At 43.5% G+C, this 24,749-nt stretch overlaps 2 protein-coding genes across 4 annotated transcripts; one reads left to right on the top strand and one right to left on the bottom strand.

Moving 5' to 3' along the window:
• Positions 1-1,303: 1,303 nt before the first annotated feature.
• On the bottom strand, positions 1,304-13,511 carry LOC137346269 (zinc finger protein 239-like). 3 transcript variants are annotated; one of them, XM_068009730.1, is made up of 2 exons: positions 13,431-13,511; positions 1,304-5,538 (listed from the first exon to the last, which is right to left on the bottom strand). In XM_068009730.1, the coding sequence occupies exon 2, from the start codon at positions 5,055-5,057 to the stop codon at positions 4,521-4,523; it is 537 nt and encodes a 178-aa protein (XP_067865831.1). In that variant the 5' UTR covers positions 5,058-5,538; positions 13,431-13,511; the 3' UTR covers positions 1,304-4,520. The 3 variants fall into 3 exon arrangements, with proteins under 3 accessions (XP_067865831.1, XP_067865833.1, XP_067865832.1); XM_068009732.1 differs by lacking the exon at positions 13,431-13,511 and adding an exon at positions 13,151-13,306; XM_068009731.1 differs by lacking the exon at positions 13,431-13,511 and adding an exon at positions 10,800-11,166.
• LOC137346270 (zinc finger protein 239-like) lies at positions 13,186-15,427 on the top strand. The gene is made up of 2 exons (XM_068009733.1): positions 13,186-13,407; positions 14,688-15,427. The coding sequence occupies exon 2, from the start codon at positions 14,796-14,798 to the stop codon at positions 15,147-15,149; it is 354 nt and encodes a 117-aa protein (XP_067865834.1). The 5' UTR covers positions 13,186-13,407; positions 14,688-14,795; the 3' UTR covers positions 15,150-15,427.
• Positions 15,428-24,749: the final 9,322 nt, after the last annotated feature.

The raw sequence follows: 24,749 nt of genomic DNA, 5'->3' as shown, positions 1-24,749 counted from the left end.
TTACTTCTACAAGAACTTGTTTACAATTGGAAATGAAATGAAAATAATGGGAACCATACTCCTCGATCGCCTGAACCAGAAAGTCACGTGGACACGGTCTCTGTTTTTAAACGTTGCTCAGTTAAAGTCGGAATTGATGTTGCTCTGTATCATAAGAACCTAAACTGTCCCTGAACAGTCTCTGCTTAAGAAAATTACCAATCTCGTCTTGCATTGATTACTCTTCTACTTTTCTCTTATCAAAAAAATAAATACAATTTGATATTATAGAATCGAATAGAATTGGACCCTGGCGTTCCGGTGTAAATATGAACCGCTGTACTAACAAGAACGGAACACAAGTGATCCCTGTGCATTTTCCAGAAGTTTTGCGCTGTGATGATGCCAACCGCAGTGCGGAAAATTCTCAACTTCTTCTAACATTTGGTTGACTCTTGTTTGTTTTAACTGGCAGCTTGCTTCCTTCGTTCGTAAAGGGGTGAGTATTCGCGCTTTCAGGAGCGGACAATGGGGTTCAATTCCTCGAAGTCAAGGTGTTTGAACATCATTTTCAAATATCGAAATAGTTATTATGTCACTCTAGTTCAATTTTAATTGAAAAAAAATCTATTCCGTTCTATGCACATTGTAAAAGCTATCGCTGAAAACAAAAGGTTCCATCACAGGCAGCTGAACATTGAACCCAGGATATTGAGTTTGAATAAAGCCGAAGCTCATTAACATCAGAGTTAAAGTCTAATTCAGAAACGGGGCTCGGTAACCAGGTTGTAAGACGTCAACCTCAAAACTCGAACCTCACATTGGTGATACAAAATCCATCAATGGGCGGGAACCATCAATGGAGTAGGGAACACTAACCAAAATGAACAATCACTTCTAGCGACAGAGGAAGACCCATCCATATTCAGGGTAGATTTCATCCACCCTTTATCAATTCGATGTAATCTCCCCAACACGGTCCATACTAACCACCCCAGTTCCCCAAACTACAATATTTCCCGAATGCCACAGGGCAGGTATTTATCTGGATGATGTCCCAAACCCCTGATCCCTGCCTTCAGGCCAATTCCACTCGTTGCCAGTGCGCCGTTGAACTGATTTGAAGATCCTAGCCCGTCACTTCCAAACCCTCCGTCCCTGATTCACTCCCTATCTCAGCAACATAAAGGTGGACACTCTCTGTTCCTGTGGCACTAAATGATGCCCCATTCACCTCTGCTTGTGATCCACCATCTGATCGATTGAATCAGTATTCAGACAATGTCACTCTTTACTCTAAGGGCATGATTCTCGCTTCGGGGACTGTATATTGGAATTTGCGAAAGGTCTCCGAGATGATTTTAAGAAGCTATGGGCCCCTTTTGTTAAAGTTGATTTTTGACATTGGATTCGTGCTCAAAGCTTGTGCGAAATTATCTCCAGTGGCCTGGAAGAAGGTCAATGCAAACTACCAGATTTGTGTCACTGTTTTAATTATATTCACTTAAAGATCTTTTTTCGGAATCAATTACCTGTGATAGTTGTAAATATGTTTGGGTGTGTCCGTGTTACAGACGCCTGCACTTGTGAGCTGCAATTGTGTTAGTTGCAATGTTTGTGTGTCTCTGTTCGTTGCAAATATATTTCGATGTGGTTGCATTATTAACTAATGAATTGATGTGAGTGGAGATCTGTATTCGTTCTAAATGTATTTCTGAGTGCTGCCAAATGTCCAGTCTGGTCCCATTTTACCATTTCCCCTTGGGAAACAGTTTTATTAACATTTTGACATCTAGAAAATATGTTGTTTAAAATTTAAGAACTCTGGGCCCACCAGCCTCTCTGGTAGCTCCTGAGGGTCCTTTACATTCATTAATTCCTACTGGGCGTTCCTTATTTTCTCTGACCCCTCCTGAGTGTCCCACATTCTCTTTGATATATCCTGTGATTCTTATCCACTCTGTGACATTCTGAATGACCACAAATCGCTTTAATACACCCCTTAATCCCCTTCGCCTGTTTCCTATCATCTCAGCTCCCCTTACATCCAAATCATTAATATACACCAGAAAAAGCAGGGGACCCAGTACTGAGCCCTGTGGAACACCACTGGAAACAGCCCTCCAGTCGCTAAAACACCCATCAACAATTACCCTTTATTTCCTGCCACTGAGCTAATTTTGCTCCATTTCCCTGGATACCAAGGGATTTTATTTTTCAACCAGTCTGCCAAGTGGGGTCTTGTCAAAAGCCTTGCTAAAATTCATCAGCTGCACTACCCTTATCTATCTTCCTTGTTACTTCTTCAAAGAATTTGATCAAGTTGGTCAAACAAGATCTTCCCTGAAGAAATCCATGCTGACTATCTTTCATTAACCTGTGACTTTCTAAGTGACAGTTTATCGTGGCTCTCAGAATAGATTCCAATAATTTGCCCACAACTGAGGTCAGGCTGACTGGCCTGTCATTATTCAGTCTATCCTTCGCTCTCTCTTTAAACAGAGGTATAAAGTCAGCAATTCTCCAATCCTCCAGCACCACACCTGTATCCAGTGAGGACTAGAAAATTATGGTCCGACCCTCTGCTAATTCGTCTCTTGATTCTTTTAATAGCATAGGATACATTTCATCTAGCCCTGGTGATGGCAGTGGTGGTGGCAGAGCAATGTAAAAGCATAAGTATTGAAAGTGAGTGTTATATGAGGTAATGCCTCAGTAAGGTGACAATGAAATGGAAGGAGGAAAGTAAAGGAGGGTTAGAGATTATGGAAGGCGGTGTGGGGGAGGGGGGAGGGGTGGAATCTGTGAGAAGAGGTGTGTTTGAATTCTGGAGCATCAAGCACAGACAGGGAGAGTGCTTGGTTTTGATGGAGTAAATTGTTTCAGCAAAAAAATACATCGATGACTGAATTTTTATTGCGTTCTCGCAGCAGATAGCAAATCACTTAAAGCAACTACTGCCGTGACGCGGAATTGAACTAAAGCGACTGTGCCCACAATGCAGCGAACTAACCATTATATGATCACGGCGCCACACATCAACTACACTAGTGCCCCACTGCACCTGTAGCAGTCACAAACGACATTGCTGAGAAAAGTTCCGTTTTGATGACAAGACCACAATAAGAAACCTCAAAAATTCTCGTAGCAATGGAATTCGACACACGTCCCCAGCAGCAACTACAGCTTTATTCCACTGCCTTAGACCATTCGTCCAGGTGATCATAAATAGCTGATTTCAGTTTTGAAGTTAACTGGAAGCTACCTTTCCTGATGTCTGCTGGCTGAGTCCAAGGTTTTGCATTGGATGGAGGGAATCCAATCAAATGCTATGGGTCCAAAAGGGAGTCAGGTATTTTCCGCAAATGAAGTCATATATTCCCTAGCTTCAGACAAAAGCAAAATACTGCAGATGCTGGCAATCTGAAATATAAAAAGAGAATTCTGGAAGTACTCAGTAGGTTTACCACATCTTTGTGATGAGAAACAGGGACGCCACATGGACTGCAGCGGTTCAAGAAGGCAGCTCACCACCACCTTCTCAAGGGCATTAGGGATGGGAATAAATGCTGGACTAACCAGGGAAGCCCACACGCCGTAAACAAATTTTGTTTTCGTTCAAATTTTGAAATTGTATTTCGGATTCCAAAATGCAAATCGCTTATGTAAATAGTGAATGTCAGTAGTCCCAGCATCGATCCCTGTGGAACACCACTTCCCAATTTCACCAGTCTAAGTAAATAGCTTTAACCTCTACTCTATGTTTTCTGGTTTGTAGGCAGCTTGCTGTCCATTCTGTTAACTGTTCCCTGACTCCACATGTTCTGACCTTAGTCATGAGTTACTTCATCAAAGGCCTTTGGAAAATTCAAGTTTCTCTATTACCTCCTCGAGTACAGATATCATTATCTTTCACACCAGTGTCATCATGCTGGCTGGTCTCTGATTTACTGGACTTGTTCTACCACTCTTTATACATAGAGGAACATTATATATAGTACATATCTACATTAAACCGCTTCTTCAACTAACTAATTTTAGCAACCCCACAATCATTGACACCAATCTCCTCCTGTCTGATATTAACCAACCCCAGATTCACTCTCACCAATCTCCTATCTGATATAAACCAATCCCAGTCACTGACACACATTTCCTTCTGTCTGATATAAATAAACCCAGCAGTTAATGACACCAACTTCCTCCTCTTTGATATAAACCAACCCCACAGTCACTGTAATGTGCAAGAATTGTCAGCAAGGACTAATCAGCACTTTCTAATTGGAGATGTTAACCAGTGAATCCTTTCACACACTGAATTGTACATTTTGTACCAAAGATCAATTCAGGATTGAAGTAAAAGTTCCTATGTTTATTGCAAACTAATTTCTGATAGGAATCCCTGGAGTAAGATCACAGACAGCAGTTCTGAAAGGTTCAATGAAGCCCTGAGAAAAAAAATCAGCTATATATCCAGAATATTAAACTGCAGCCCAGTTATTAACATCAGCAGAAACAAACACTGTTTGAATGAACATGGTTCAGTCCTGGATGTGATTAACAGCAGCAATAACAGAAGATTCAACTCCCTTCAGTTTCATGTGAACTCGCTGGTGTCTCAGCAAGTTAGAAGATCGATTAAATCCCTTCTCACACACGGAGCAGATGAACGACTTCTCCTCAGTGTGAACTCGCTGGTGTGTCAGAAGCTCAGATGAACGTGTGAATCTCTTCCCACACACAGAACAGGTGAATGGTCGCTCCCCAGTGTGAATACACTGATGTGTCAGCAGGTGGGATAAGTGAGAGAACCCCTTCCTACACAGAGGGCAGGTGAATGACCTCTCTCCGGTGTGAACTCGCTGGTGTGTGATCTGGTGGGGTGACTGCCTGAAGCCCTTCCCACAGTGAGTGCAGCTGAATGGTCTCTCATCAGTGTGAACTCGCTGATGTGTCTGGAGGACAGAGGACTGAGTGAATCCTTTCCCACACATGGAGCAGGCGAAAGGCCTCTCACCAGTGTGGCTACGCCGATGATTTTTCAGCTCAGATGGGTAATTGAATCCTTTGCCACACATGGAGCAGGTGAATGGCCACTCCCCAGTGTGGCTGTGTCAATGAATTTCCAGCTTGGATGGGTAATTGAATCCCTTCCCACAGTCTCCACATTTCCATGGTTTCTCCATGTTGTGGGTGTTATGTTATGTCTCTCCAGGTTGGACGATCAGTTGAAGCCTCATCCACACACACAACACGTGTACGGTTTTACCCCGCTGTCAATGGTGTGATAGTTTTTTAAGCTAAAGCTGGATTCTGGCTAAAGCTCTTTCCACAGTCAGTGCATTGGAACACTCTCACTCGGGGTGGGGAGGTGTCGCTGTGCTTTTCCAGTCACAGTGATGTTTGAAATCTTTTCCCACAGACAGGACAGACAAACATTTCTCCTTCCACATTCAAAGGCTGATGATATTCAGGTCCTGATGAATCAAATGATTCTGTAGATCTTGACATGAGGTTTGGTTTAATTTGCCTGTCTGCAAATGCTCCCCTTCTAATATCCTGTAAAAGGAGTTTACAAAAGTCATCACAGTCACTGAAGGATAGAAATTCAGAACAGACAATTCCAGTTTCTATGGAACATTCTTTCCTTGCTTGCTTCCCCAAAGCTGGAAATCTCTGTCTCACACAGTCTCCTCCCTCTCTGTGCTGAAATCCAAACCTATTGCACCACCTCCAACATTTTTTCTTTTGGTCAATTTTCTTCACTCTGCTGAAGGTGCTGACTCTGGCCGGGTTCAGTTCTGCACTCAATGACTCCGCTCTCTCTCCTACCCTGAAGGTTCTGACTCTGACTCGGCTCAGTTCTGCATTCAACAGTTACTAATACCCTATATTACAAAAATCATCATGGTAAGTATTAACATAGGAACAGGAGGAGGCCATTCAGCCCTTCCAGCCTGTTCCACCATTCTATTAGATCATGGCTGACCTGTATCTTATCTTCTTGTAGGTTGCAATAACTGGCATTTACATAGCACCTTAACATAGTAAAATATCCACAGTCAGAATACAGGTGATGGCATAGTGGTAATGTCATGGAACTAATAATCCAGAGGCTCAGGCTAATCCACAGGGTCACAGGTTCAAATCCCACCATAGCAGCTGGTGGAATTTACATTCAGTTAATTCATAAAAATCTGGACTTGAAAACTAATTTCAGTAATGATGCCAGGAAATGATTGTTATAAAAAAATATAGTTCACTAATGCCTTTAGAGAAAAAAAATCGGTGAAGTTTAAAAGAGGGGCTCTGTGAGGGAGCAGTTCCATGGAGGATGTCACAGAGGGGTCAAGGACAGAATCTATTTGGGTGGAGCTGAGGAACAAAAAAAAGGGGCAATTACCTTGCTGGATACATTCTATAGGATACAAGATAGTGGGAAAGAGGAACAAATTTGCAAGGAAATTAAAGAGAGGTGCAAGAAGTATACAGTCATTACAACAGGGGACTTTAATTAGCTGAATATAGACTGGGATGGTAGTAGTGTAAAGGGCACAGAAGGGTAAGAATTCCTGGAGTGTGTTCAGGAGAATTTTCTATAGCATTGCTTTTCCAGTCCAATGCGAAAGGAGGCACTGCTAGACCTGGTTCTTGCAAACGAGGTGGATAAAGTGTCAGTAGGGGAACATTTAGGGTACAGTGGGCCTTGTAACGTATAGTTTAAGTTGGCTATGGAAAAGGATAAGGAACAATCCAGAGTATGAATAATGGAACTGGGGAAAGCCAACTTCAATGGAATAAGAATGGTTCTGACCCAGACAAACTGGAATCAAAGATTGGCTGGCAAAACAGTATCTGAGTAATGGCTGCCTTTAAAGAAGAGATAGTTCGTGCACAGTCAAGGTATATTCTCACGAAGGAGAAAGGTCGCGCAAACAAATCCAGAGCTCCTGGGTGGCACAGTGGTTAGCACCGCAGCCTCACAGCTCCAGCGACCTGGGTTCGGTTCTGGGTACTGCCTGTATGGAGTTTGCAAGCTCTCCCTGTGACTGCGTGGGTTTCTGCCGGGTGCTCCGGTTTCCTCCCACAGCCAAGGACTTGCAGGTTGATAAGTAAATTGACCATTGTAAATTGTCCCTAGTGTCGGTAGATGGTAGGAGAATTGAGGGAAGATGGGGATGTGGTAGGGAATATGGGATCAATGTCGGATTAGTATAAATGGGTGGCTGTTGGTTGGCACAGACACGGTGGGCCGAAGGGCCTGTTTCAGTGCTGTATCTCTCTATGATAACAAAAGAGATAGAGAGTAAAATGAAGAAGAAAAAGGCTGCTTCTGACAGATATCAAGCGGAACATAGAAGGTTCAGAGGAAAAGTGAAAAAGCAAATAGGAGATGCAGAGAGAGAGTACGAAGAGACTGGCAGCAAACTTAAAAGGGAAACCAAAAGTCTCCTATGGGCATATTAATAGTAAAATGGTGGTGCAAGGATGAGTGGGGCTGATTAGGGACAAAAACGGGATGTACGCAAGGAGCTTGGCTGAGATATTAAATGAATACTTTGCATCTGTCTTTACCAAGGAAGAATATGCTGCACAGGTCACAGTGAAGGAAGAGGTGATTCAGACCCTTGAAGGGTTTAAAATTGAGAAGGAGGAGGTATCACTGACTGTACTTAAGGTTGATAACGCACCAGGACCATATGAGATGCATCCAAGGACACTGAGGGAAATGAGAGTAGAAATTGCAGAGGCACTAGCCATAATTTTCCAGTCATTCTTAGATTCAGGGGTGGTTCCAGCGGACTGTAGAATTGCAAATGTTACACCCTTGTTCAAATAAGGGTGTAAAGATAAGCCCAGCAACTGGAGGACAGTCAGTTTAACCATGGTGGTGAGGAAGCTTCCAGAAACGATAATTCGGGATAAAATTAATAGTCACTTGGGCAAATGTGGATTAATTAGGGAAAGCCAGCATGGATTTGTGAAGGGAAAATCATATTTAACTAACTTGCTATAGTTTTTCAATGAGGCAACAGATAAAGTTGATCAGGGAAATGCTATTGATGTGCTGCATGGACTTCCAAAAAATCATTTGATAAAGTCCTACACAACAGACTTGTGAGCAAAATTATAGCTCATGGAATAGAAGTAAAGTAGCAACATGGATACAAAATTGGCTGAGTGACAGGAAACAGTAGTGGTTAATGGATGTTTTTTGGACTGGAGCAAAATTTGTAATGGAGATTCCCCGAGGGTTGGTGTTAGGAACTTTGCTTTTTCTGATAGATATTAATGACCTTTTTTTTTTTTTTTTTTAACTCACTGTTTTTATCGTTCTCGACAAAACAACAGGAACGGTAAAGGATACATGATTACACATTTGTAAACACTTCAGAAATTTTTCTTTAAAAAGCAAGTTTAAATTACAGATCAACAGTCTTTTCACCAGGGAAAACAATATTTCAACAAAACGTCACTAAGAGTTTTCGAAACTCTTTAAATTCCATGTGCAACATGGGGCAGCTGGAAACAGGGGTGCTAAAGTTCACCTTGTGAGAGATCTGACACTTGGTGTAAAGCCCACAATCCATGTGGCCAGAATGCCCCCACCCCTGGGGATTACGTGGTCTTTATTAATGACCTTGATGTACAGGGTAGAATTTCAACATTTGCAGATGATACAAAACTTGGAAACACTGTGAACTGTGAGGATCACAGTGTGGAACTTCAAAAAGATATAGACAGGTTGGTGGAATGGACCGACAAGTGGCAGATGAAATTTAATGCAGAGAAGTGTGAAGTGATTCACTTTGGTAGAAAGAACACGTAAAGAACATATAAAAGAAAAACCTGCAATTCTAAAAGACGTGCAGGAACAGAGAAATGTGGTATATATGTGCATAAATCATTGAAGGTAGCATAGAATCATCGAAATCATAGAAGGTTTAAGGCACAGAAAGAGGCCACTTGGCCCATCGTGTCTGTGCTGGCTGAAAAACGATCCACCTATTCGAATCCCAACTTCCAGCATTTGGTCCGTAGCCCGACAGCACTTGAGTTGCATATCCAGACCCCTTTTGAATGGGTGGAGGGTCTCTTCCCCAACTACCATTTCAGTCAGTGAGTTCCAGACCATCATCACCCTCTGGGTGAAAAAGCTTTTCCTCATCTCCCCTCCCTAATTTTTCTACCAATCACTTTACATTTATGCTGCCTTGTCACTGACCTCTCTGCTAAGGTGAATAGACCCTTCAACTCCACTCTATGAAGGCCCCTCAAAATTTTGTACATTTAAATCAGATCTCCCCTCAGCCTTCCCTGTTCCAAGGAGAACAACCCCAGCCTACCCAATCTTTCCTCATAGCTGCATTTTTCCAGTCCTGGCAACATCCTTGTAAATCTCCTCTGTACCCTCTCTAGTGCAATTACATCCTTTCTGTAATGAGTTGACCAGAACTGTACACAGAACTCAAGTTATGGCCTAACCAATGAGTTATACAGTTCCAGCATAACCTCTCTGCTCCTGTATTCTACACCTCGGCTAATAAAGGAAAGGATTCCATATGCATTTTAACCACCTATTAACCTGTCCTGCTACCTTCAGGGATCTGTCGACATTCATTCCAAGGTCCCTCACTTCCTCTGCCGTTCTCAGTATTTTTCCATTAATCATGTATTTCTTTACCTTGTTTGACCTCCCCAAATGCATCACCTCACACTTCACCAAGTTGAATTCCATTTGCCACTTTTCTGCCCATCTGACCAGACCATCAATATCTTCCTGCAGCTTACAGGTATCCTCCTCGCAATCTACCACACAGCCAATCTTTGCATCGTCCGCCAATTTCTTGTTCATGCCCCCTACATTAACGTCCAAATTGTTAATATACACCACAGAAAGCAGGGGACCCAGGACTGAGCCCTGCGGAATGCCACTGGAAACAACCCTCCAGTCGCTAAAACACATGTCAACTATTACCCTTTGTTTCCTGCCACTGAGCCAATTTTGTATCCACCTTGCTGCATTTCTCTGGATCCCATGAGATTTGTTTTTATACCAGTCTGCCATGTGGGACCTTGTCAAAAGCCTTGCTAAAATCCATGTCGACCACATCAACTACACTAACCTCATCTATCTTCCTTGTTACTTCAAAAAACCTTGATCAAGTTGGTCAAACAACATCTTCCCTAAACAAATCTATGCTGACTATCCTTGATTAACTTGTGCCTTTCTAAGTGACAGTTTATCGTGTCTCTCAGAATGGATTCCAATAATTTGTCCACTAATAGAACAGGTTGAGAGAGCGGCTAATAGAGCAAACAGCATCCGTGGCTTCATTAATAGGGGCATAGAGTACAAAAGTGAGGCAGTTATGTTAAACCTGTACAGAACACTGGTTCAACCTCAGCTGCAATATTGTGCCTAGTTCTGGGCACCACATTTTAGGAAAGATGTAAAGGCATTGGAAAAAGAGCAGCAAAGGTTCATGAGAATTGTTCTAGGGATGGAAAACTTCAGTTACATAGATAGATTGGAGAAGTCGGGACTGTTATCCTTCGAGAAGAGAAGGTTGAGAGGAGATTTGATAGAGGGATTCAAAATCAAAAGAAGCAATAGCGACATGAGGAAAAAGTTTTTCATGCAGCGAGTGGTTAGGATCTGGAATGTACAGCATGAGAGTGTGTTGGAGGCATTCAAGAGGTAATTGGACTGTTATCTGAAAAGGAAGAATGTGCAGGCTACCGGGAGAAGGTTGAAGAGTGGTACTAGATAAACTGCTCTTTCGGAGAGCCAGCTGTAACAATTCTTTGATCCTTACCTGATCTGGCCTACATTTGACTCCAGACATCCCCCTTCGCCCCAAAGCCACAACAATGTCGTTGACTCTTAAACTGATGTCTGTAATCGCCGAGTACGCCATTCAATTGTCAAGAGCAATTTTGGATAGGGAACAAGTGCTAGCCTTGGCAGTGACGCCCACATTCCATAAAACAATACATAAAGAGTGTAAATGGGACTGAAATTGACACCAAGCAGACTTTCAACTTTCAAAATGGAATTTTATGAATACTAGAAAGGTTAAAAAACTGCAGGTTATGGGGAAGCGGCAAATTAATTGGATAGCCGTCCGAAGCTTGAGGGTAAATCAACATCTGACATGTGGGAGTATTTCAAACGTCAGCTGATTAGAATCCAGGACTTGAGGAATATAAAGACAGTAGGAAGGAACTTGAGCTCGGTGTTAGGAGGGCTAAAATGGGTCATGAAAAGTCATTGGCAAACAGGATTAAGGAAAACCCCAAGGCTTTTTACACATATATAAAGAGCAAGAGGGTAACCAGGGAAAGGGTTGGCCCACTCAAGGACAGACATGGGAATCTATGTGTGGAGTCAGAGGAAATGGGCGAGGTGCTAAATGAGTACTTTGCATCAGTATTCACCAAAGAGAAGGACTTGGTGGATGATGAGCCTTGGGAAGGGAGTGCAGATAGTCTCAGTATTCTCATTATCAAAAAGGAGGAGGTGTTAAGCGTCTTGCAAAGCATTAAGGTAGATAAGTCCCCAGGGCCTGATGGGATCTACCCTGGAATACTGAGGGAGGCAAGGGAAGAAATTGCTGGGGCCTTGACAGAAATCTTTGCATCCTCATTGGCTACAGATGAGGTCCCAGAGGACTGGAGATAGCGAATGTTGTGCCTTTGTTTAAGAAGGGTGGCAAGGATAATCCTGGAAATTATAGGCCGGTGAGCCTTACATCAATGGTAGGGAAACTATTAGAGAGGATTATTCGGGACAGGATTTACTCCCATTTGGAAACGAACAAACGTATTAGCGAGAGACAGCATGGTTTTGTGAAGGGGAGGTTGTGTATTACTAATTTGATTGAGTTTTTTGAGGAAGTGACGAAGATGATTGATGAAGGAAGGGCAGTGGATGTTATCTATATGGACTTTAGTGAAGCCTTTGATAAGGTCCCGCATGGCAGACTGGTACAAAAGGTGAAGTCACACGGGATCAGAGGTGAGCTGGCAAGATGGATACAGAACTGGCTCAGTCATAGAAGACAGAGGGTATCAGTGGATGGGTGTTTTTCTGAATAGAGGGATGTGACTAGTGGTGTTCCGCAGGGATCAGTGCTGGGACCTTTTCTGTTTGTAGTATATATAAATGATTTGGAGGAAAATGTAGCTGGTCTGATTAGTAAGTTTGCGGACGACACAAAGGTTGGTGGAGTTGCGGATAATGATGAGGATTGTCAGAAGATACAGCAGGATATAGATCGGTTGAAGACTTGGGCGGAGAAATGACAGATGGCGTTTAATCAGGACAAATGTGAGGTATTGCATTTTGGAAGGTCTAGTGCAGGTGGGAGGTATACAGTAAATGGCAGAACCCTTACGAGTATTGACAGGCAGAGTGATCTGGGCGTACAGGTCCACAGGTCACTGAAAGTGGCAACGCAGGTGGATAAGGTAGTCAAGAAGGCATACGGCATGCTTGCCTTCATCGGTCGGGGCATAGAGTATAAAAATTGGCAAGTCATGTTGCAGCTGTACAGAACCTTAGTTAGGCCACACTTAGAATATTGCATGCAATTCTGGTTGCCACACTACCAGAAGGATGTGGAGGCTTTGGAGAGGGTACAGAGGAGGTTTACCAGGATGTTGCCTGGTCTGGAGGGCATTAGCTATGAGAAGAGGTTGGAAAAACTCGGATTGTTTTCACTGGAACGACGGAGGTGAAGGGGTGACATGATGGAGGTTTACAAAGTTATGAGCGGCATGGACAGAGTGGATAGTCAGAAGCTTTTTCCCAGGGTGGAAGAGTCAGTTACTAGGGGACATAGATTTAAGGTGCGAGGGGCAAAGTTTAGAGGGGATGTGCGAGGCAAGTTTTTTACACAGAGGGTGGTGAGTGCCTGGAACTTGCTGCCAGGGGAGGTGGTGGAAGCAGATACGATCGCGACGTTTAAGAGACATCTTGACAAACACATGAATAGGAAGGGAAAAGAGGGATATGGGCCCCGGAAGTGCAGAAGGTGTTAGTTTAGGCAGGCATCAAGATCGGCGCAGGTTTGGAGGGCCGAATGGCCTCTTCCTGTGCTGTACTGTTCTTTGAAGCGCCACAAGGCGGGTTTCTCAGTTATCTGACAATGGCAGATGCCCTTACCCGAAATGCTCCGCGCTGCAGAATACGGCCGATCGCCATCAGAAGGGACGCAATGAGGAGGCGCGGGACCACCAACCGCCACCCCCGGAACCATTGATCGACGCGGATCATGCGCGCTGCGGCTCCTGAATGTTCAGTGAGGCCGTGTGCAGCCTCCGCAACAGGGAGTTTTCGTGGCTCTTAAGGCCCGAATCATAGCTACGGGTCCGACGGAAGTGCGACCAGGACCCCTGGAAGGAGGCAACATTAAACCGCTGGTACAGTGTCTCCCCTATCCTACCCGTCACTTCCCGATTTCTTCTCCCTTTTCCACCGAGTCCTGCAGGCAACAAAGCACAGAACCGAGGCCGCCCAGAATGCTTCGCGCCGTGCCCTGGGGAACATGCGCACTCAGCGCACGGGAAATCTGATCGGTGAATAGAACGCTCTCTGCCTCGCGGAGAATTATGGGCATTGAAGTCGCCATTAATTAGCTGTGGCGGACAAGTGTATAATTCCACATCTGATCCAACACAAAATACTGCGAATGCTGGAAATCTGAAACAAAATTAGAGAATTGTGGAAATACTCAGCAGGTCAGGCAGCATCTGCGGGTAGAAAAACAGTTAACGTTTCAGGTTCTGTGACCTTTCAGCATTTTCTTTTTATTTCAGATTTCCAGCACCCGAGTATTTTGCTATTGTTTTGTTGCAGAAGTTGCTCACAAAACAGTCTAGAAACACAGACAGGAGAATTAAAAGCTGATTTGTATGAAGGTGGGCATTTGACGCGGATGTCGGTCTCTTGGCCTCCTGTTTTATTGCATCAGTTTGAGTTAGAGTGGAGATGGAGGAGAAGATGCTGGGTTTAACCCCGAGTCCCGTTGAGCCCAGTAGGGCCAAATCATTTCCAATGTGTGACCGTCAAGAGAGGAAGATTCTAGGGGAGATTAGATTGTTAAACAGACACTGTCTGTAAAATCTAAAAGAGTGTTTTAGGAACAAATATTTCTGTACAGGCCTTTAATTCATTTTATATATCCAGATTTTTTAAAAAATCATTCCGGGAATGTGGGCATTGCTAGCAACACCAGCATATATTGCCAATCCTCAGTTGTCCCTTGGGAAGGTGCAGTAGGCCTTCGTCAACCACTGCAGCCTGTGTGGTGAAAGTATTCCCACAATGCTGTTAGGTAAGGAGTTACAGGATTTTCACCCAGGGCAATGATCGAATGGTGATATATGTCCAACTCAGGATGGTGTGTGTCTTGGAGGGGATTTTGGAAGTGACGGTGTTTGTCTATACCTGCTCCACGTGCCCATCTAGGCGGTGCAATTTGCATTTGGGGGCTTTTTTAAAGTTCTGGTAAAACTGCAGATATATAAAGCCTTCCCTTTCCTCATGTACAATTGGGTTTTTATGACAATCTGCTGATTTTTTTTCTCTTGCTGCCCTCACAAATTACCAGATTCATTAAGCTGAATTTCACAACTTGCCTTTGTGTTTTTGTGAGTTCTCTTTCACTCTCCCTCCTTCATGTTTGAACTTAATTTTACAGGGTATGAGAAGGAAGGATGTACACACATAAAGCTCAAACCAATCAACACATCAAGATCTGACAGAGTCACTCTATTCAGCAAGACATGAATATCATTACCCTTTGAATATGGAAGGAAAAAGCAACATTTATAGCAGGGAGAAACCGTACATATGTTTAGTGAATGGACGAGGCTTCAGCCAATCATCTGGCCTATCGAAACAGAAGCAAAATCACACTGGGGAGAAACCGTGTAAATATGGGGACTGTGGGAAAGGATTTAATTACCCATATGAACTGGAAAGTCATATGCGCATTCACAGCGGGGAAAGGCCTTTCTCCTGCTCTATGTGTGGAAAAGGATTCATTCATTTATCCACCCTGCTGGCACACCAGCACGTTGAGACTGGAGAGAGGTCATTCACCTGCTCAATGAGTGGGAAAGGATTCACTTCTTCATCCCTTCAGTTAACACACCAGTGACTTCACACTGGGGAGAGGCCTTTTCAAAAGCTCTGTGTGTGGGAAGAGAATTGCTCCTTCATGCAGCCTGCTGAGGCACCAGCGAGTTCACACTGGGGACAGGCCCTTCACCTGGTCTATATGTGGGAAGGGATTCACTCGTTCAACCACTCTGCAGACACACCAGCGAGTGCACAAGTGACTGCAGGGGTTATATTCTGCTGTTAATCACATCGAGGACTGAAACTTTTTTGTATTCATTCACAGGATGTGGTCATCGCTGGCTAGGTCAGCATTTATTGTCCATCCCTAATTACCCTTGAGAAGCTGGTATTGAGCCACCTTCTTGAACAGCTCCAGTCCATGTGGTGTTGGTGCAGACATAATACTGTTGGGGAGGGAGTTCCAGGATTTTGACCCAGCGACAGTAAATGAACAGGGATAGAGTTTCAAGTCAGGATGGTGTGTGGCCTGGAGGGGAATGTGCAGGTGCTGGTGTTCCCATGCATCTGCTGCCCTTGTCATCATAGGTGTTAGAGATTGTGGGTTTGGAAGGAGCTGTCGAAGGAGTCAAGTGGAGTATTCCATCACACTACTGAACTTTGCCTTGTAGATGGTGGACAGGCTTTTGGTATTCAGGAGGTGCATTAATCGCCACTGAATATCCAGCCTCTGACCTGCTCTTGTTGCCATAGTATTTATATGGCTGGTACAGTTCAGTTTCTTGTCAATGGCAACCCCCATTATGTTGATAGTGGATGTTCAGCGAAGTTAATGCCAGTAACTGTCAAAAAGAGATGGTTGGATTCGCTCCTGTTTTATTTGGTCATTGCTTGGCACTTGTGTGATGCAAAAGTAACTTGAAAGATGTTTATTATATCCGTTGGAGTCTGTTTCTGCTGATGTTAATAAACTCCAGCCTAGTTATAGATGCTAATAATCTGGATAAATGAATCAGCTTTGCATTAAACACACAGTGTATCACAACTTTTTAATATTTCTGAGACAAGTTCGTCCCTTTTGAATTGTTATCCATGTTGGTTCTCAGCAACCAGTTTATGCACAGCAGGATCCCACAAACAGCAATGGGCAAGTGAGTGATTAATCAAAATTGTTTGTGTCATTGGTTGAAGCACGAATGTTGGTCCCAATGCACCAGGAGAAATCCCCCATGGACAGTACGTGGAGTTGGTGTGATCTCCTGAGATGAGACTGGAGCCGATTGAACTGTACCTTGAGGAGCTGTTGTCTGTGATCTTTCCTCTTACTTCGCTGGTGTTATTTTTACAGTAAAACAGTTAGCTTTGAATATTAATCCTAATTTAATATTTGAAGCAAAATTTTAAACTTTAAATAGACTGTAAAACAAAAAGAAAGTTCTTGTGTTCATTTTGCACCTTTCACACCCTCAAAACATCCTCAAAACGGGTGTCTGTGCTCAAGAGAGAGTACAGAAGAAATTTACCAGAATGATACGAAAGATGAAGGGCTTCAGGTATGTGGAGAGGCTGAAGAAGCTGGGATTGTTACCTTGGAGCAAAGAAGCTTAAGGGGAAATAAAGCAAAGGTGTTCACAATAATGAAAGGTTTTGACAGGTCGATAGGAAGAAAATGTTGCCACTGTTCAGAAAGTCAGTAAGCTCTGGAATTCCCTCCCCAACCCTCTCCACCTCTTTCCTTCTTTGAGATGCTCCTCAAAACCTACCTCTTTGACCAAGCTTTTGGCCGTCTGTCCTAATATCCCTTATGTTGTTTGGTGTCAAATTTTGTTTGATAATTCTCCTGTGAAGGGCTTCGGGACATTTTACTCTGTTAAAGGTCCTTTATGAATACAAGTTGTTGATATGAGAACCATAGTGTATTAAGAATTATAAATTGTACAAACATTAAATTAACTAATATACATCTGTTAGGCCTCAGCCTACCTCTGCTCCAGAGTCAAGCAGGACTATTGAACAACAATACAGGGACTAGTGGTGCTGGGAGAGATGTAACAATTTAACACAACCTTTAGATGATGTATCAGAGGGCAGACAGCAGATCGGGGACCTGGACACCCTGCACTTGAGTGTCACTGGTGGGGCTGACACCCCGGCACATGTGGATGTGGACTATCGGACCTTGTGGAAGCCTGTGCTCTGATTGTTTGGAGGGGAAACCCCCTCACAGAATAACATGCGACCACAGCTGTGACCCGCTCATTCCTGCGGCTCCAGAGAGGGGGGAGGGTAAGTATAGGAGGCCTCGCGGGGTCCTGGCCTGCCACCAGCCTGCAACCTAGAGACTTCACCCTGAAAGTGTCAGACTTGGAGCTGTCAAAATGTACAGCGCGATGCAATGTTGCAATAAGAAGCGGATGAGATGCAGGAGTTTTGCTGGACAGCCAACCGTCTGCAAACTCAGTACAGTTCTGCTCTGCTCGCAGTGTCAAATTGTTTGTGAGATCTTTAAAAGCAAGGCAATTAGGTATATACTATTCCTTGTACTTACAGCAAGCATATGGGAAAGATCTTACCCACTGTCACCTCTGTTCTTGTATAATATGATGATTGTTGCATCACACATGTCCTGTGGAATGGAACCTGCCCTCCAGAAGGTGTGGCAGTAGTTGGAACATTCCATATTTGAGCAGTTCAGCTGGGAAATATTTGAGTCTTTTGCGGACAAAACTCGACTCCTTTTCGGACCCACAATATTTGATTTTATTCCCTCCGTCCACTGCAAAACCTTAGATTGAGCACGCAGTCGTCGGGAAAGGCAGCTTTCAGTTACTTTCGAAATTAAAATATGCAGTTTTTAAGAGCCTGGGCAAACGGTATAAGGCAGTGGATTAAAGCTGTAGTCGCTCTTGGGGCGTGTGTCCAATTGCATTGCTGCCACAGTTGTCGAGGGATCTGATCTTGGTCTTTTCGCCAAAATGCATTTTTTTCTCGGCATTGTCGGTGGTGATATTGCTACAGCTGCACCTAACAAACGTGCAGTTGATGTGTGGTGCCGTGATCATAAAGTGATTAGTGCTCTGCGTTGTGGCCGCAGCAACCTCGGTCCGAATCCGAGTCATGGCACTTGTTGTTTTAAATTCTCTGCTATGCCTGCTCGTTGAACGAAATGTAAAATCAGTCTCCATTCCATTTGCTGACGAAGAAACAACTTACTCCGTCAAAACCTCGCACTGTCAAATGTCTGTGCTCGATGCTCCAGACTTCAAACCCGTGACTTCTGCCAGATTTTCTCCCGTCCACAATCAATAACACTCCTTTAATTTCCTCCATCAATTTCATTGTCACTTTGCTGCGGCATTAACTAATAAGGTGAATTGAACGTTTGCTTTCAACAGTGGCCGATGGAAGGTGAACAAGTGTCATCAAATAAATTTTTCGAAAGATTCATGAAACAGGAACGATGAACCCCACCATCAAAAGGCTGTGGAGCGTTCCTCATTCGTATAATGCTGAGTATCCTCACCTATCATTTGGGACACCGGGGTTGAAATTGCTGATATCAACATTGCGAATTTAGCAAGTCAAACTTTTTCGTCATTGTGTAATTTCCTAAATGTCACAAAAAAGGAACATTAACTCTGTTTTCCATTACAAAGTTAAATCCGCAGAGTATCTCCAGCATTCACTTTTTATATTTTAAGTTTCCAGCATCTGCATCATTTCGTTTTTGTGTGACGCTGCGGAATATTTGACTCATTGCGGAAAAAAAACAACTCGACTCCGTTTCGGACCCACAGTATTTGATTGTATTCCATCCGTCCAATGCAAAACTGGTGGGCAGTCAGAAGGCTTTCAGTTAGTTTCGAAATTGAAATATGCCGTTTTTGAGAGCCTGAGCAAATGATCTAAGGCAGTGGATTAAAGCTGTCGTCGCTGCTGGGGCGTGTGTCCAATTGCATTGCTGCTACAGTTGTTGAGAGATCTGATCTTGTTTTTGTCGCCAAAATGCATCTTTTCTAGGCATTGTCGTTACTGTCATTGCAATAACAGCACGTAAACAAGCAGGCAGTCGATGTGTGTCGCCGTGAACGGACTCTGCGTTGTGACCGCAGCAACCTCGGGCTGAATCCGAGTCACGGCACTGATTGTTTTAAACTCTCCACTCCGCATAATCGGCGAACATCAGTCCTCATTGCATTTGCTGACGAAAAACAATTTACTCCACATGTCTGTGCTTGATGCCCCAGAATTTAATACCGCTTGTTCTGCCTGATTTTTCTCCCGTCCACAATCAATAACACTTCTTTAATTTCCTCCTTCAATTTCATTGTCACTTTACTGCGGCATTAACTAATATAATATTCACCATCAATACTTACGCCTTTACGTTGTTCTGCTCTTCTTCGAGGTACACCTCCCATTCGCACTAATGTACCTCTGTACCTTGAACCCAGACGATGCATTTAGATCTGTGGGACGGCCAGACAGACAAGCGCTGCAAAAGAAGGGCAGCGGCGCGTTTGTTCACAACATTATCTTGGGAATCTATTGATAATTTCAATGCTTACTGATGACCTGGAATTTGTTCGCATTGGAGTTGGCGCTTTTCTCGAAGCAGTTGAGGTACGTGAGCGATGGGCTGACAAGCTGGGGCGGTGCGGCAAGTTAAAAATTGTTCCGAATTCAACTTATCTGCTGAAATATTGGATTGAATCGGATGGAGAATAAAGGAAAAGAACGCGAGTGGCGAATAAGGAGCGATTCGAGCAGGTTGGCCCTGAGAGAAAGAACTTTTGAATTCTCGTGGTACAGGAGTCCGTGTTCAGTAACTGCCAATTGAACCGAGTTTGTGGAAATGAAAAGAACGCTCCTGCGTGTGAGAAGAGCTGAAGAAAGCAAATAGGCCCTTGACACAATTTCCGTGGAGTCAGGGAAACTGCTCTTGTGATAGCACAACATGAAAAACAAAAATTGGTGAAAACACTCAGCAGACCATGGCAACAGCTGTTGAGTCACTTGGCAGAAGAAATTATATCTCTCTGTCTACCCTATTCAATTTATTTAACGTTTTTAACACTTCGATTAGTTCATCCCTCAATTCTCCTCTGGGCTCGGAACTTATCCAATTCGAGTGAAACAGGAAAACGGTATTTGGAAAACGGGTCTTTAGAATGTGGAAAACCATGGCACAGTGCAAGGTAAAATCAGCAGCTTGTAGGATGAAGACAGAGTGGTCGAAAAGAAACACAGGTAAGATGAGCGTAGAGATCACTGGCCCAGAATAAAACCATTCCAAACACCTATCACAGACCTCGAAAAGTACTGAAAGACTTTTGTTGTCTTCTTCATATATTGATGCACTTTAATTGCCAAAAGATACTGTATGATTATTTCTCTGGTGTAAGTAATCTATTTATAACTCTGATCTTAGCGTCGGAAATTGATCCTATACATTTAGCTCGAATTTGGTTGTAGTTTATAATCCAAGATAAGGTTTCAGCATCCGGCGGGCAGGAACAGAGACTGAGGTTGAGGCTGGTCTGTGCGGGTTGGGAGCAGACCACAACATTCCTGCTGTTTGCAATCAGTATCCTGCAGAATACTGATCTTACATTGCCATTAAATATCAGAGGGTTTAGATTATTGCAAGGATCGCTGTAGTTCTTTTCGAGTTGACGAATTTGTAGCAAATTGAGTATCACAGAACCAACTAAGGAGACAAACGGAGATTAATCATACTGTACAGAGTCAGCGAGATGCGAATTTATCTTAGAATGAACGGTGGGGTTGATCTGAAATGATAACTTCACTCCTCTCTCCACAGATGCTGCTTCATTTGCTGAGTTTTACCAACATTTCTGTCCACAAGTTAGACTGCCAGGAGCCACAGTGCTTTGGTGTCATAGCAGAATTTAAATTGTTGAAAAATAAGTAGTCACAGTTGTGAAGCCGAATAGTTAACGCGCGTTGCGTTTGCAAATCGCTTGTATTCCCCCGCGCATGGCCGAGCCTCCTCACAACGGATCCGCTTAAAACAACGCATTGCTTCACACGGCTCATTTTATTTAATCCGCTCCCTCCAGAAGGATTTTGAATATGTCGATATCGATCTCAAGGAAACGGAAGGATTGGCTCATCATCTGGATTAATTTACTGACACTCGACCTGCATTTGGCTCAATGTATTAATTCAATCAGGAGCTTTTAACCGTCTATTCAAGAAATCATGCTGCAAGTGAGAGACGCACGAAGTGAAGTCTTTGTCAAAGTGGAGACCTAGTCTGAGTGCGAAGTTGGGAATTTGGATCACGTGGTAAATTCTGGTAAGCTTTCCGCAAGTTATATTCCAATTGCGAGTCGGGCTTTGACATCGAACTTTCAAACTTGAAGTGAATTAAATTGCCTTGTTAAACAGAAACTGTCTGGCAGTGGCATTTACCTGTCCATCAGCTAAAAATAGCTGTTTTAATAGCTTTAAATTACTGCAGCAGGAAGCTAAGCTAGCGAGCTAGCGACTCAACAGAGGCTCTGTAAAAGTAATCAGGATTTTAAACCGCACTGCTGCCACTGTGAGTCCGTGGTGGAAGGAGCGAATGTTGAAGTTGGTTCATGGGGGTGTCAATACAGCGCGTTGTTTGTCCAGGATGGGGTCGAGCTTCTTGAGTGTTGCTGGAGCTGCACTCATCCAACAAATGAAGGGTATTCCAAAACACTCCTGACTGGTGCCTGCCTTCCTGTCTTGAAGATGGTGGACAGGCTTTGGGGATTCAGGAGCTGTATTCCCCGCTTCTGAACTGATACTTTGGCCAGAGGACTGAGACGGCTGAACCAGTTCAGTTTCTGGTAAGTGGTAACCCCGAGGATATTGATAGTTGGGTATTCAGCGATGGTAATGCCATGGTAATGTCAAAGGGAGATGATTGAACACTCACTTTTTGCAGTTGGTCATTGCCTGGCACTTGTGTGGCGCGACTGTCAGTGTCTGTGTGCTTCGGTCTGTCTGTGTGCCTGTCTGTGTGTATGTTTCGGCGCCTCACATTTTCTACACTTTTCTGAGTGGGTGTTTACCTCTCAGTCTCCATGATCCCAACATCCGATACTCTGGACCTTAATTTAAAATGAGATGGAAATGTGAATTGTAAGTTTGCTTTCAACGGTGTCCGATGGAAGGTGAATCAAGTGCCATCAAATAAATTTTTCGAAAGATTCATGGAACAGCAACGATGAACCCCACCATCCATAGGCTGTGGAGCGTTCCTCATTCGTATAATGTTGGTTATCCTCACCTATCATATGAGTCACCGAGCTTGAAATTGCTGATATCAACATTGCGAATTTAGCAAGTCAAACTTTTTCGTCATTGTGTAATTTCCTAAATGTCACATAAAAGGAACATTCACTCTATTTTTCATTACAAAGTCAAATCCTCTGAGTAGCTCCAGCATTCACTTTTTATATTTTAAGTTTCCAGCATCTGCAGCATTTCGTTTTTGTGTGACGCTGCGGAATATTTTGACTCTTATTGCGGAAAAAAAACAACTCGACTCCGTTTCGGATCCACAGTATTTGATTGTATTCCCTCAATCCAATGCAAATCCTTGGACTGGTGGGCAGTCAGAAGGAAAGGCAGCTTTCAGTTCGTTTCGAAATTGAAATATGCCGTTGTTGAGAGCCTGAGCAAATGGTCTGAAGCAATGGATGAAAGCTGGTGTCGCTGCTGGGGCGTGTGTCCAACTGCATTTCTGCCGCAGTTGTTGAGGGGTATGATCTTGTTCTTGTCGCCAAAAAGCATCTTTTCTGGACATTGTCGTTTGCGTTATTGCAGTAGCAGCACATCGCACAAACAGGCAGCCGATTTGCGTCGCCGTGATCGTATAGTGGTTAGTACTCTGCGTTGTGGCCGCAGTAACCTCGGTTCGAATCCGAGTCACAGCACTGATTGTTTTAAACTCTCTACTCCGCATAATCGGCGAACATCAATCTTCGTTGCATTTGCTGACGAAAAACAATTTCCTCCATCCAAACCTAATACTGTCACATGTCTGTGCTTGATGCCCCAGAATTTAATTCCGCTTGTTCTGCCAGATTTTTCTCCCGTCCACAATCAATAACACTCCTTTAATTTCCTCCTTTAATTTCATTGTCACTTGACTGCGGCATTAACTAATATAATATTCACCATCAATACTTACGCCTTCACGTTGCTCTGCTCTTCTTCGAGCTCCGTCTCCCATTCGCACTCATGTACATCTGTACCTTGAAACCCGACAATGCATTTAGATCTGTGGGACGGCCAGAGAGACAAGCGCTGCAAAAGAAGGGCAGCGGCGCGTTTGTTTACAACATTATGTTGGGAATCTATTGATAATTTCAATAGACCACTGGCCCAGAATAAAACCACTGTAAACACCTATCACAGACATCGAAAAGGACTGAAAGACTTTTTGTTGTCTTCTTCATATAATGATGCATTTTAATGGCCAATAGATATTGTGTAATTATTTCTCTGGTGTAAGTAATCTGTTTATATATCTGATCTTTGCCTCGTTGATTGATCTCCAGCCTGAACATCTAGCTCTTATAGGGTTGCAGTTTATAATCCAAGATAAGGTTTCAGCAGCCTGCGGGCAGGAACAGAGACTGAGGTTGAGGCTGGTCTGTGCGGTTTGGGAGCAGACCACAACATTCCTGCTGTTTGCAATCAGTATCCTGCAGAATATTGATCTTACATTGCCATTAAATATCAGAGGGTTTAGATTATTGCAAGGATCGCTGTAGTTCTTTTCGAGTTGACGAATTTGCAGCAAATTGAACATCACGGAACCAACTAAAGAGTCATAATCGAGATTAATCATACTGTACAGAGTCAGCGAGATGAGAATTTATCTTAGAATGTACGGTGGGGTTGATCTGAAATGTTAACTTCACTCCTCTCTCCACAGATGCTGCTTCATTTGCTGAGTTTTACCAACATTTCTGTCCACAGGTTAGACTGCCAGTAGCCACAGTGCTTTGCTGTCATAGCAGAATTTAAATTGTTGAAAAATAAGTAGTCACAGTTGTGAAGCCGAATAGTTAACGCGTTGCGTTTGCAAATCGCTTGTATTCCCCCGCGCATGGCCGAGCCTCCTCACAACGGATCCGCTTAAAACAACCCATTGCTTCACACGGCTCATTTTATTTACTCCGCTCCCTCCAGAAGGATTTTGAATATGTCCATATCGATCTCAAGGAAACGGAAGGATTGGCTCATCATCTGGATTAATTTACTGACACTCGACCTGCATTTGGCTCAATGTATTAATTCAATCAGGAGCTTTTAACCGTCTATTCAAGAAATCATGCTTTTAGTTTCGGTGACTGCAGCTTGGATAGCAATGGAGGTGCGTGAACGGGCTTACAGCTGTGAAGTCAATTTCAGCGTAAGTTTGAAAGTGAATTCCCTTTTGTTTTCGGAGGACCAGGGGACTGCTGGGTAAGGAAAAAGGTATATATTTGTGTGGTGGCTGTACCCGAGACACTACACGTGTAGTGTCTCCCACCCACCCTCCTCCTCTAACCAAAAAAAAGGACTCTGGTGTGTTGATAAGGTAAGCTTTTTATTGAGGAAGTTCTGTCCGTTGGATTGCTAACCTAACAAGTTTTGACTTTTTGTTTTTTTTTGGTTTTTCAGTAGATTT

This window comes from Heterodontus francisci, chromosome 29 (genome assembly GCF_036365525.1).
Source record: "Heterodontus francisci isolate sHetFra1 chromosome 29, sHetFra1.hap1, whole genome shotgun sequence".
Taxonomy (NCBI): domain Eukaryota; kingdom Metazoa; phylum Chordata; class Chondrichthyes; order Heterodontiformes; family Heterodontidae; genus Heterodontus; species Heterodontus francisci.
This window is presented reverse-complemented; position numbering and strand designations above follow the sequence as displayed.

What these genes read in the sequence shown, in the direction of transcription:
- LOC137346270 (XM_068009733.1), top strand. Translation starts at nt 14,796, where the DNA reads ATGGAAGGAAAAAGCAACATTTATAGCAGGGAGAAACCGTACATATGT.
- LOC137346269 (XM_068009730.1), bottom strand. Translation starts at nt 5,057, where the DNA reads ATGTGTGGCAAAGGATTCAATTACCCATCTGAGCTGAAAAATCATCGG.